The sequence below is a fragment of the Carlito syrichta genome, unplaced genomic scaffold (assembly GCF_000164805.1).
Source record: "Carlito syrichta isolate Samal-C Ts95f unplaced genomic scaffold, Tarsius_syrichta-2.0.1 Scaffold308119, whole genome shotgun sequence".
NCBI classification, from domain to species: Eukaryota; Metazoa; Chordata; class Mammalia; order Primates; family Tarsiidae; genus Carlito; species Carlito syrichta.
Genome location: NW_007252215.1, coordinates 159,717 through 172,851, shown reverse-complemented (window position 1 = coordinate 172,851; position 13,135 = coordinate 159,717). Strand labels below are relative to the sequence as shown.

The following is a 13,135-nucleotide window of genomic DNA, read 5'->3' as shown; positions in this document are numbered from 1 at the left end:
AGTCTTAATGTGGGGAACCCCAGAGGAGGCTTCTTTCTGCCAAAGTAGTATTTGAGCTGAGATAAGAATAAGAAACTAAGAGTTACTGAGTGATTTTATGTGCTAGGCCTGGTTACAATTATTTTAATCTGATTTACACGTGTTAACTCTTCATCTTCATAATGACACCATGAAGGAGGAATGATTATCATCCCCGTGAGGAACTGAGGCATATGGAAGTTTAGACCTCTGCCCAAGGGCGTAACCTCAGGTCAGCAACAGAGCTGCCCTTTGAGCTCAGGAAGTCCGTCTTGGAATCCGCTTCTTATTCCATCTAAGGGGTGGGTAGACATTAGAGGAAGAGGGATGGGTAAGGAAAGTAGCACCCAGAGTGCCAGGGCCAGGCACTGAGATGAGAGTTGGGGACATGGATAAGAGGTTGGAACTAGAGTAAAGAAGAGATGGGAGGGTGAAAGGGCAGGAGATGCCAAACTGTGCAGGGCCATGTTAAGGGTTTTGCACTTTCTCTTATGAGCAATAGGGAGTGTTGGAGAGTTTTAAGCAAGGAGAGGGAATGGGGAACATAATCAGATTTTCATTATGAAAAAAGGAAACATCCCTCTGGAGTAAGAGATTGGTGGGAGGGAGGCCAGGGGAATGGGGATTTCCCTCTAGAGGTGGCTGTGAGTTGCTGGTGGCCTATACTGGGGCATTGCCAGTGGATAACCGTGAATGTCTATAAATGACTTGGAAGGAGATTCAGGGGGAAAATTGGAGGTCTTGGATGTGGACGGTAAGGATGAGGGCTCTCTGTTAGAATGGCTACTTCCCTTGGATAACTGGCTGAGTTGGGGTGTTGGCGGTGGTTGTGTTCTTTCAAAGCACTCAGTCATTGCCAACTATGATATATTCATGACTCAGAGTCCCACAAGGATTCCTGTATTCTCAAGCCAATGCCAGGGATACAGGATTACAGTATGTACTCCGGAGTCTACATCAGGGCCTGAGCCAGACACAACTTTTCTTCCTCTTTGCTGTTCCTCATGGCCATAGGTAGGGTCATGGCTTAGACTGCATTCCTAGCCCAGTTTGTGCCCCCTGCTGCAGTTCCACTTACTTTGATCTCATTTCAGTATCTCCTCCAGGTGACTAAGTCTTGTCCACTTATTTGCACGAGCTTAACCACCCCTTCAGTGTCTTTGATGTTTCTGTTTTGGGATTCTTCTCTGATCCTGAGCGCCTCCTCAGGCTCTGGACATGGTCTGAGACTCAGGCTCCCTCCCATGTGGTGGGATGGATTGAAACACTATATTGATCCTGCTTTGTCAAATCTGCCTGTCTGGTCCACTAAAGGTGTGTTGGAAATGCTCACTTTTTATTTGGTCTGGGAACATGGAGCTTTTGATGAAATGCAATGATAGCTTATTTGGGGACTAATTTATCCTTTCACTGAGCAGCCTCATGTGAGCCTTGGAGTTAGTTGGATTGAGTGTGGAATGTGGGGATGGTATTTCTTATCAGGGTTCCCAGGTTGGCATCAGTGTGAGATTTACTGGCATGGTATGGACCAAGACTGTTGTGGAAGTAGAGGAATGACCTGAACTTGTGGCTGGCATGGTATATAGGCCAGGACTGTTGGGGAAGCAGAGAGGTGACTTGAACTTGTGGCAAATCCAGTGAAGCCTGAATGCAGGCTACACAAGAACAGATGTATAAATGGTGGGTAACCAGTCAGGTGGACAGTGGCTTTTTGATTGATTAACCTTTAAATTTTTATTTATTTTTTATTTTATTTTTAGTTGACATGTAATAGTTGTGCATATTTATGGAATTGCAGAGAGATATTTCTACATATGTACACAATGCATAATAACCAAATCAGGGCAATTGGTACATCCATCACCTCAAACATTTATCATTTTGTTGTGTTGTGGACATTCAGAATCCTCTCTTCTAGCTTTTCTCTTGATTTATTGGTGTTAGCTAGTAAGACCCTTAAAGGTATCTAATGAGACAGGAGGAAAAAGTTTCCCCCACCCTATCCCTGCCCCAGTTTTAGGGATAACAAGATGAACTCAGTGTCAAGGCTTAAGCTAAGTGCTCTGGGTTTTGGGACAACGCTTTAGTTCTAGTATTCCAGCTTATGTTGCTGCAAAGCAAACCACCCCATACACTAATGGTGTAAAAACATTTTATAATGCTCATAGATTCTGTGGATCATGAATTCAGACAGTGAATGTAGGAATGGCTTGTTTCTATGCCATAGTCTCTAGGGCTTCTGCTGGGAAGACCTGAAGGCTGGGGTGACTTGAAGGCTGGAGTCTGGAATCATCTGGAAGCAAAATTTTCTTTTTTGAATTGGAGTCTCACTCTGTTGCCCAGACTGGAGTGCAGTGGCCGCTCCCAGCCACCGCAGCCTTGACCTGCTGGGCTCCGGCGATCCTTCCGCCTCAGCCTTCCAAGTAGCTGGAACTACAGGCATGCGCTACCACTCCCGGCTAATGTTTTGATTTATTGTAGATTTATTCTTGCCAAGTTGCCTAGGTGGGTCTCGAACCTGCGGGCTCAGGCAATCCACTCACCTCAGCCTCCCAAAGGCGCGGGATTACAGGCTGAGCCACTGAGCAAATTTACTCACATGTTGGTGGTTGATGCTAGCTCTGGCTGGGACTTGAGCTGTGCTGTTGGCTGAAACACCTGTTTCATGTGGTCTGTCCACGTGGGCAGGGCATCCCCCACAGCATGGCTGCTGGGTTCCAAGAATGAGCATCCCAGGAGGTGCAATGGAAATAAATGGCACTTGTGATATAGCTATGAAGATCACATAGGATCACTTCCACAAACTCTGCTGGTCGACACAGTCTCACCACTAGTTTCAAGGAATAGGACATAGACCCTGCCACTTGATGGGAGGAGGGACAAGATTGCATTGTGAAAAGATGGGAGTTATTAATGTGACCATCTTTGTGAAATAGCCATGCCCAGCTATAGGCTGGTGGAGAAGATTGTATCAACTTCTTCATGGAATCTCTGTTCAAAGGTAATTAAAGGTTTAGAGGGACCTTTTGAGCTCTGGGTTAAGCTTAAATATCCAAATGAAACATCCAGAGTGCATCCATGACTGTGGCAGCAGTATCTCTGAAAGGCCATTGTATTTAATAATAACTTAAAAAATGGTGCTAAGCTTCTGGGTGTTTGTCCACAAAGGGCACATGACAATCTGATTGAGTCATCTGCCAGAGTGACTTCAGACTTCTCTCCACAGTGCACTGCACCCACAACCCCTTATAGCCTGTTTAGAAACTTCATTCAGCTTCCCATTCATCCAAGGATTTATCTCTCCATCACATAGCACTTTCTGAGTGTCTACATTATACCAGATATTACATGGATGGAGCATTATGAGCAGGAAGAGAGTTAGAAAAAGGCACAGAACTCAATAGATCACGGTCCATACCCTCCAGAAACACACTGTCCTTGAAGAGGTACTCTTGTACAAGCAAGTAGGTCTGCTGAGGACCATGGAGAGCTCTTGTCTGCAGCTGAACACTCCATGAATGAAGCCATTCCTTGAACCTGGGGTGGCGCACTTGGCTATGCATATCTGTGCGACTTTCCTCCTCTTGCCATCCCTTCTGTTAGGTGTTGGCAGAAAGTCTACATTTGCTACCAAAGAGGCTGGTGCCCTTTTGGGCTGGGCTTTAAATTGAGAGACAGCTGTACATCCTACATGAATCAGATGGTGATACGTCTGGTGGCAACTGGGACACAGTCTCTTTTGTTGATGGCATTTTCATTCAACCATCCATTTCCCATTCATCCCAGAGCTGTGCACCATAGCTCGGGACTGCGTTACCATATGTTCCTCACAGGGCCATTGTGGGTTCCCTTTCTACACATCATAGTTCAGACCTACGGACCTCCTCCCTGACTTCTCCAAAGCCGCTCACCTTCTCCCAGGTGGTGGAGGGAGATGTCGCTGCTCCATTCTGCTGTTGGGCATGGGATCGTTTTTGCCTCATTCATGTCTACAAATACTCAGTTTCTTGAATGTGGTGGTGAGACAGCAGGGAGACAGGAGGGGCCAACTGATGTGGAGAGGAGCCAGTGACCAGTATTGTCGTGCTACTAATGAATGGACTAAAGAAAGACTTCTAAGGGCACACAAAGGACACCAGACGGTGGTAATTGACACCAGTGGTTTTATGCATGGTATCCAGGTGATTAAGTGGTTATTTTTAAAAGACTCTTTGGACATTATTTTAAAACATATACAGATTTAATTGCATTCAACTGAATCACAATGAGCAGTGGCTTGGATTTCTTTCTTTTTTTTTTTTTTTTCAGTGTGAAGGAATAATTTTTAGAATGTGTTCTTTCCCTTACTCCCTTACCTCATCATCCTCCATACTTATGACTTGGACAGTGGGTCAAACTACCTGGCTTTATCCACTGTAACTGGGTAGGGGATAATTCAGGATCCTGCTGGAGTCTTTATTACTCATTGCCATGTTGAGTGTGGTCAACCAGGGCACTATGCTCTTTCTGGGGATATCAGCAAGGGTTCAAGTTTGGGAGTATAGGTGGTAGGTGTGTTGTTGAAATACTAAGCTTCAGATTCACTGAGTATTTATTAAGCCCCTCTTAGGATCAGGTGTGTGTGTGGCTTTTTAAAAAAAATTTAACCCTCCAGACGACCATTTGAGAGATATTGTTGTCTCTAAATTTCTGAAAAGGAAAGGGAAGCTCAGTGAGGTGAAGTAATTTGCTGAGGTTCACATAGTAATTGGCTCAAATTAAATCCTAGGACTCTCAGGATCCAAAGCTCAAGTCCTGTCTCTCTCCCACCCTGCATTTTGGGTGTTCAGAGGAGGAGAAAACGCTTTCATATGAAAAAAAAACACTCTTTTACTAACTTGAAATATTAATGAAAACAGGACTTTCTGTTAAGCATTCAGGCCATCCCATTGACCCCCTCCCAGGTGTTCACGCAGGTGTGTCTGTCCCTACATGAGTTCTCAATGTCTGGTTTCCCCAGTAGGAGCTTGGGCTGATTTGGAGCCTCTGACACAAAGGGCTTGAGATACGGACTCTATATTTTTCACAGAATCCATTGGGTGGTTCCCTTTAGCGAACATGAAGATGCCCTACTTCCTGTTGGCCATCTGGTTTGTCCAGAAAGTTGTCTTCAAACAAACCTACCCACCTAGTTTTCACCCAGTAACAGTCTTCACGCACGCATTGTCCAATTTGCCAGTCATCCAACAAAACCTTTACTTTCTTGGTATGTTTTGGGCTGCATGTTTGCACATTGCAAAAGGAGAGCATGCACCCAGTTAGGAACACATCTTATGAAACCTGCAACAGTGACAGACACATCTTATACAATTTCCATATTTACAGCAAGCAGCAGGGCTGAAAATTAGTTTTAGTGATGAACTGAAGATAACCAGCTGTAGTTCAGGATTCAGATTTGTACTGTTACAAAAATATGTATTCACGAAACTAAAATTTCAAATTACTTCCTTCACATCTTGAAATAAATAGTGTGCTGGATATATGATATGCAGTGAAGAACTATTTCTGATTTTTAACAAAACTGAAAATTAGCATATTCAAATGCTTCTTGGTGGCTTGGCTTTTTAAAAAATTTAAACATAGCTCTGTGTTTGTGTGTGTGTGTATACAAGCAGTATTAGAACATTAAGGCATTTTTTTCAAGATGTAAAAGAAATCACCTTTAAATAATAATATTGTCATCCTTCGAGTCTGTTTTTATTCTATTTATCAGTTTATGTACATTTTAATTTCCTTTTCACTGAATGATATATTTTAGTCGTTTACTATTTGGTTACATAGTCTTTCTAATTATAATATTTGGTGACTTTACACATGTGTACACAAACACATCAGTGTCACAGTGAACACATACATCTTGTCTTCTTTTGCTTGTTGAATTATGTCATAAGGGTAAGTTTCCTAGAAATACTTCATCCACAGATATGGACATAACTTGGAAAATATTGTATGATTGCTGGAAAGGTTGTACCAATTCATGGTGCTGCGTGTTTCCCGTAAAAACTAAATAAACCTTGGAAGAACATTTAGCAGTAAGTTCTGCTATAATGTGACTTGGGTATTTTAGGATAAAAGTCACTGAGTTGTCTATAATCACACAATTAAAAAACCCAAGGGCTTATGGAAAAAGTAGAGTTGGGTACAACACTCAAAAATTTTGTCAGTGGCATAGTAAAAAAAAGAAAGGAAGGTAGCACAGTTTTGTATATGCTAAATGACTAAAAAAGCTTACAAGTATTACAATAAATATGACACTTTACAGTGTAAAAGACTGAAAGTTGGACTGTGGGAACAGGTATGAGGCTGGTGAATTATAGTGTAAATGAAAGAGGGTAGTCTTAAAGTTGTGGATGGGTGTGTCCCAGAACACACTTGGTGAACTAAGCCGTCTGGTATTTGAGGTGCTTGTGTGTGTGTGTGTGTGTGTGTGTGTGAGTGTGTGTGTGTGTGTGTGAGTGTGTGTGTGTGTGTGTGTGTGAGTGTGTGTGTGTTTGTGCATGCGCACGCACGTGTGTGTGGGGTATATTCCTACATGACTCAGACCACGTAGGTGCAGCTTTCTGCCTTCACCTAGTGTTTCTCGTGGACGAAATTGTGCACAAGCAAACACAAAATTTGCATTATGCTCAAATTATTTCCTAATATATCAATTGTGTGGGAACAAATCTGTATTTTCAAAGTGAGTGAAAGCAGTACTGCCTGTGCTTTTCTATTAGTATTTCCTCTTGTTTGGTGCCTTATGCTTCTGTTCAATTTGCAAACAGGAGCTGTGTTGCCAGAAGGACATCTTTATCTTTGTAGTTAAACATGGGAACATAGATAGGTAATTGCCTCATATTGCTTCATGATAAACAGTTTTTATATTTTAAAATAATTTTTATAAGGATTGCATCAGCTTTACTTTATAGTAAAGATTCTGTCATTACCAGATTCCTGCTCACTCTGTCTCTATACTTGGGAACTGAGAACTACAACTTGAACTATAAAGTGGTCTTCTATTACCCTCCATTTATGAGTTTAAAAAAAACCCTGTGCCTTTTATTTATTTATTTGCTTTTAAAAGGATGTATGACTGCCAGCTGCTAATATTTATTGATTGCCTATTGGGTACAGTGATGTCCTTTGCAATTGGGTGGGACATTGATGGAAATCCTTTCTGAGCCTCATCTTCAAAATGGGATGGTGTTGGTATCCTTAGAGGGAGTGGTGAGGTTGTACCAAGATAATGGATGTGATGTTTCCAATTCTTGTTGGGTAAATGTGACTTTCCCCCTATCCTCCCATACCAGTCCTGGATTTTTCCAGTGACCTGACATCCTCCACAACATTCCATGGGACATGAGGGGCGGGAAGAGTGTCATCTTTGTCCCAGCCTCGAGGAGTTTGATTCTTGACCCTTTCTGCTGGTTAAAAAACCATCTTGCTGTGCTTTCTGTATAATCTTAAGGTGCTCTAACCTCAATAACCTGGCACCCTCCTGGAGAGAAAAAAATCTTGTGGTTTAAGAGAGTGGTCCCCAACCTTTTGGCATCAGGGACTGGTTTTGTGGAAGATAATTTTTTCATGGACCAGGGTGGAGGAGATGGCTTTGGAATGATTCAAGCGCATGACATTTATTGTGTACGTCACGTCAGTTACTATTACATTGTAATATATAATGAAATAATTATACAACTCACCATAAAAAAAGAGATGTGGGCAGAAGTGGTAAATAAAATAATGGGCAGGCCATGCACAGACTAAATTTAGTGTTGGATTCTGACGTAAAGCCTGTCACCAGATGCAGCTGTACAAATGAAGTACATCAACTCTGCCACTCAGCTCCTGCTGTGCAGTCCAGGGTTTGGGGGCCCCTGGCTTAAGAAGCATCAATGGTCTCTTATTGGAATTGTCCCAGTATACAGTGATGAAATACTCATAACTCCTGTATTACTGCCTCCTTGTTCCAACCCTTGACCTGAGTCAGGGTTCCGATAAACTGTGTTCCCCGGACTTTATGAGGTTGCCTCTCTGGATGTTGGAGTTGGCTTTTCTATTACAAACAGGAATTCTTCTGTACAACACAAATTGTGTTAAAGACTAGGAAATGATTACGACTTAAGTCTTGGCTCTGAACATTCAGAATGACAGCACTGAAAGCATCTGGAGTTTGGTGAAGCCATCCAGAAGAAGCTGCATGTTCTGATCCACTTGATGCTGCTTTTTCAGCTGGGGCTTTTAAAATCATAGAACCAGAAGGAGACTTCCAGAAAGATCTCTGAATAAGGATTATCTTGTTCAAGGATTTTTGCATTTTTTAAAATCTAAAAATGTTCTTTTTAGCACCAAATTCAGTATTAGGCAGAACCTTGAGGCTGTACCTAATCTAAGGGGGCTGGCTGTGGGTGAGCAGAGCTGGACAAGGGCTATTCACTGATCCTTACTGCTCCGAGGTGACTTCTGATGCCTTTATGGATCTGTAGAACTTCCCAGAACACAGTGAAAAACCTCTGCTTCCATTCCCAACTTTCATTTTATAGGCAGGGAGACAAGTCTGTAGGTGTGATTCAACTGAGTCCTTTAGTCAGGTAGTTGAGAAGTTGACTGTTCTGACATGCACCCCTGTTCTCATGAATCAGAGACCAGCTTCTCTTAGGGTCTCACTTAACTTGTGGACAGGAAGTGGGCAGCTTCAAACCTTCCTCTCCTTCACTCCTTGTTTCCATCACTTTCTTCCTTGTTCCAGGTGGTCCCCTGCTTCAACCTTATTCTTCTTGGCATTTTCTGTGAACTCGTGGAGCAGTTTTGGTATCCTTGTGAATTACTTTTGCAAAGGAAGAGGGGATAGTTTTCTTTGGGCTGTCCTAAGTGATTAGATTGGTAATTCATTGATAATTGTTTACTGGGAGCTAGGCTCGGTAGTGAATTCTTTCCGAACATCAACTTACTTGATCTTTGCAATGTATGATAATTTGATTATTATTCCTAGTCTCCAGTTGGGAGAACTGGGGCCTAGAGAGGCTAGGATGGTTTGATTATGGTCTTTTCTGGTGGAGGCCCAGATTCAGGTTAAGGTTTATCTTGAGTCCTTAACCACCAGCATTGAAAGGATGGGTCCAGCTTTGCTCTCTTGATTTTGAGCTCTCTGGTGAAAGGATGGAGGGGAACTCAGTTTTTACGAACCTTTTGAGCTTTTCGGTAGGTTAATAGGCCTGCTGCCAAGGGACAATTTGTGAATGCCATTAATTTATGCTTCTTAAATTTTTTTGCAGTTTCAGTAGCTCTTCATGTGGACATGCAACCATTTGGTGACTGGGACTTATGTGTTAATCCTGAGGGAAAGATTCAGAGCAGAGAAGAATGAGCACTTTTCCATGAGTCTTCCACACTGGTTGCTAGGTTCCATGTCTATGATGTTCAGCGTATACCCCTCTAATGCCTTTCACAGTGTTCAGCAAACAATAAATGGTCAATATATGCTTCCCTCCTCCCCCAGTAGATAAATGATGGGATAACTTGAAGGAAGACTTTGTGATATTTATAAATAAAAAGAGGAGGAATAGATAAACCACAGAGTGAAGAGGTTATACCATTGTGATTGGCAAACTGTGGTTACAGGCCAAATCTGGCCTATTGCTTGTTTTTATAAATTCAGTTTTATTGGAACTGTCACTTTTGCATATGTATTGTCTATGGCTGTGTTCACACTACAAGGGCAGAGTTGAGTAGTAACCATCTGGGCCCTTCTAGAACCTTCTAGAACACTCCAGAAAGCAGATGGGCTTGCCAGAAGGTTGCAGTGGGTCCTCACGAAAACTTGACACAAAAGGAAAGTTCAGAGGGAGGGGAGGGAGCAGTGAGCTTGTGTCCTGATGACACTAGTATCTGCCCAAAGTTCTTCAAAATGAAGACAGGAAGGTCCTAGCCACCTGGCCATCAGGGATGGTCTTGCTTAAGGAAGACTACACAAAGGCAAAAATGGACCAAAAGGAGGGTGATAGCAGTCATGCTGCTAGAGGAAACTGATGGCCACGCTCTCTCCTATGTATTCTGTGCTCCCTTCTACCCTGGTGGGCTTTCAGATTGAGGACCCTTCATCTCAGAGAGACAATTGAGTCAAGCAAGCATTTACTGAAGTCTTAGCCTAGGATATCTTTCAACTGAAAATGAGATGGCCATCCATCTTCTTGTTTTCTTTGGGTTTTCATAGTTGTGTGTGTGAGTGTGTATGTGTGTGTATTTAGGCTCTCTGACTCTTGAAACCTCTTGGAATTAATTTTCAAAAAACCCCAAAGTCTGATTCATCTGTTGTGAAAATGAGGGTTCACTTCTTGCTCCATTCCTACTTAATTGTCCCAATGCTACCTATCCAATAGTTCCTCTATTTGGCACTGAATTTTCATGCTCTTTGGTTACCGATTTTATCTCCTATTATATGAAGGATGTTTTCAGGCTTTCTCTCTAGCTCAGTTGATTGATTTTTCCTGTCACAATGATAGTGGCTTTATATTATATTTTATTACATAATTGTGAAAGTACCTCCTCATTATTCTTCTTTTTCAAAAATCTCTTGGCTATTTTTCTTTAATTCTCCCAGAGGTACTTGAGAATCATTTTGTAAAGTTCTGAAAGTGGACTCATTGGGATTTTGATTGTAAATGCATTATAGTTATCGATCAGCTTGTTGCAAACCAACATCTTTAATGTACGGAGACTTCTCATCTAGAAACACGGTACACAGCTCCCTTCATTTAAGCCCTTTAAAATATCTCAGAAGAGTTTGTGGTTTATCTTACAGTTTTCCATTGTTTCTTGTGAAAATTGACATTTGCAATTTAATGGTTTTTTGTCGCTTTTTGAAAGGTGCTCATTTTTTCCCATTATATGTTCTAGTTGGTCATCTTTTAATATAGGAATTTTGTTAATTTTAGGGGCAACCCCTTTGGGTCCCCTCCCACTGTGGGAGCTTTTTCTGTCCTCTCAATAAGTCCTGCTGTCTAAAAAAAAATAGTGGTACAGATACTATGCAAATGATGTCCATTGAAAAAATTAAGTGATGTAGAAGAATTTGAATAAAAATTGAAGAACTTTTTTGTGCCTCTTCCCTTGTGCCCACTTCCTACCTTAGAGCAAACCATTGTTAATAATTAGGCAAGGCCAGGAGTGGTGGGTCATGCTTGTACTCCCAGCACTTTAGGAGGCTGAGATGGGAGGATCGCTTGAGCTCAGGAGTTCGAGACCAGCCTGGGCAGCATAGCAAGACCTCATCTCTACCAAAAAAACCCACAAAAAATTAGCCAGGTGGTGGAGTGTGTCTGTAGTCTCAGGTACTCAGGAGACTGAAGTGGAAGGATCACCTGAACACAGGAGTTCGAGGCTGTGGTGAGCCATGATCATGCCACCGTACTCCAACCTGGGTGACAGAGTAAGACTTCAACTCAAAAAAAAAAAAAAGAAAGGCACTACCTATAGACAGCTAACAGTGGATTATTCTAGACCTTTATATATTTTCATATGCATATTTTAACATAATGGGATCATACTGTATATCAAGATATATAGCTCTCTCTTGATCTATCATCTAACCATTCTCCTTTGATAGGCAATTACCTAGAGTCCATTTTAATTTTTTTCCCATTAGAATTGGTTGTACACTCAGGATTGATGCTCAGAAGTCAAATTGCTGGGTCAAGGGTTTGTACAGATTTCCTCCCGCCCCCAGTGGCTTAACATAAGGGTTTATTTCTCACTCATACTACATATCCAACACTATTGAGCAGGATGTTTTACCCACTTAGTCCCTCAGAGGCCCAGGTTGCTCATGGAGGCTTAACTATTTCATAGCTGCTCCATCTGTAACTCATGGCCTCCTCTGTTGCTGTAGCAGGGAAGAGATAGAGAGAGAGAGAGAAACAGGAAATTAAATATTTCTGTTCAAAGGCACATATTAATTCTGCTCCCTGCCTATTGACCAGAGAAAGCTAGCATGATGTGACACTGTGTACCAAGTGTGGGAGGAGCCTGGGGAGGGGAGAAGGCTGTGCACTTTAATTTGCATAGTTATCTGTTTAATTACCCTTCCTAAAGGATATGCCAGTTTATATATGCTGAGAACATATGTAGCTATTCATATCCCCACGTCCTTGCCAACATAGGATATTATCAGACTTGAGAGTTTTTGCTGATCTTTCTCACCGTTTTAATTTTCATTTCCCTAATTAACAATGAGCTTGACCTTCTTTTTAATATGTTTGTGTCCATTTTTATTTATTTGAATTTCTATTTTTTATTCTGATTCTTTGGCCATTTTTACATTTTTTTTCTTAATTGACTTTTGATTTATTCTGGATGTTATTCCTTTGTTCAAAATGTGAATATTTTCTCAGTCTGTTATTTGTTATTTAGCTTTCTTTTTGATGTCTCATTGAATGAAAGATTTTAATTTTTATTTAGTAAAATTTGTCACTCTTTTCATTATAGCCTTTGGACTTTTGCTTTGGAGACCTCTACTCTAAGACTTAAAAAGCATTTTAGTATTTGATATGTTCTTAGGCTTTTGTATAGCTTTTTAATTTGTCCAGCTTTTACAGAGGTAAACTTCTCCACCTTAGTTCTTCTCTTCAAAATTATTGGGGTTATTCTGTTGCTTTTGCTTTTCCATATAAATTTCAACTTTTAAAAAATGTTTTCAATTGACATATCATAATTGTATACGTTTATGGGGTACAGTGTGATCAGATACATATATACAATGTGTAGTGATCAAATCAGAGTTATTAGCATATCCATCTTCTAAATTATTTATCATTTCTTTGTGTTGGGAACATTTCAAAATCCTCTTTTTTTAGTTATGTGAAAATGTACAATCAATTATTATTAACCACCCTGCAGTGCTGTAGAACACCAGAACTCATTCCTTCTATCTAGCTGTAATTTTGTATCCATTACCCAACCTCTCCAAGTTCTCCCCCCCAATCCTTCCCAGCCTCTAGTAAACACCATTCTACTGTGTACTTCTATAAGATTCTGTTTATTTAGCTTCCATACATGAATGAAGAAATGTGGTATTTGTCTTTCTGTGCCTGGTTTATTTCACTTA

The 13,135-nt window shown here is 41.2% G+C and overlaps 1 protein-coding gene across 1 annotated transcript in view; it reads left to right on the top strand.

The window, feature by feature from the left end:
- The first annotated feature begins 711 nt into the window (after positions 1-711).
- CDYL2 (chromodomain Y like 2) overlaps positions 712-13,135 on the top strand; it is a 103,390-nt gene continuing 90,966 nt past the window's right edge. Inside the window, exons 1-3 of the mRNA XM_008064970.2 lie at positions 712-772; positions 5,111-5,263; positions 9,137-9,234. Coding sequence (XP_008063161.2) covers positions 712-772; positions 5,111-5,263; positions 9,137-9,234 — 312 coding nt within the window. The remainder of the gene's footprint in view (positions 773-5,110; positions 5,264-9,136; positions 9,235-13,135) is intronic.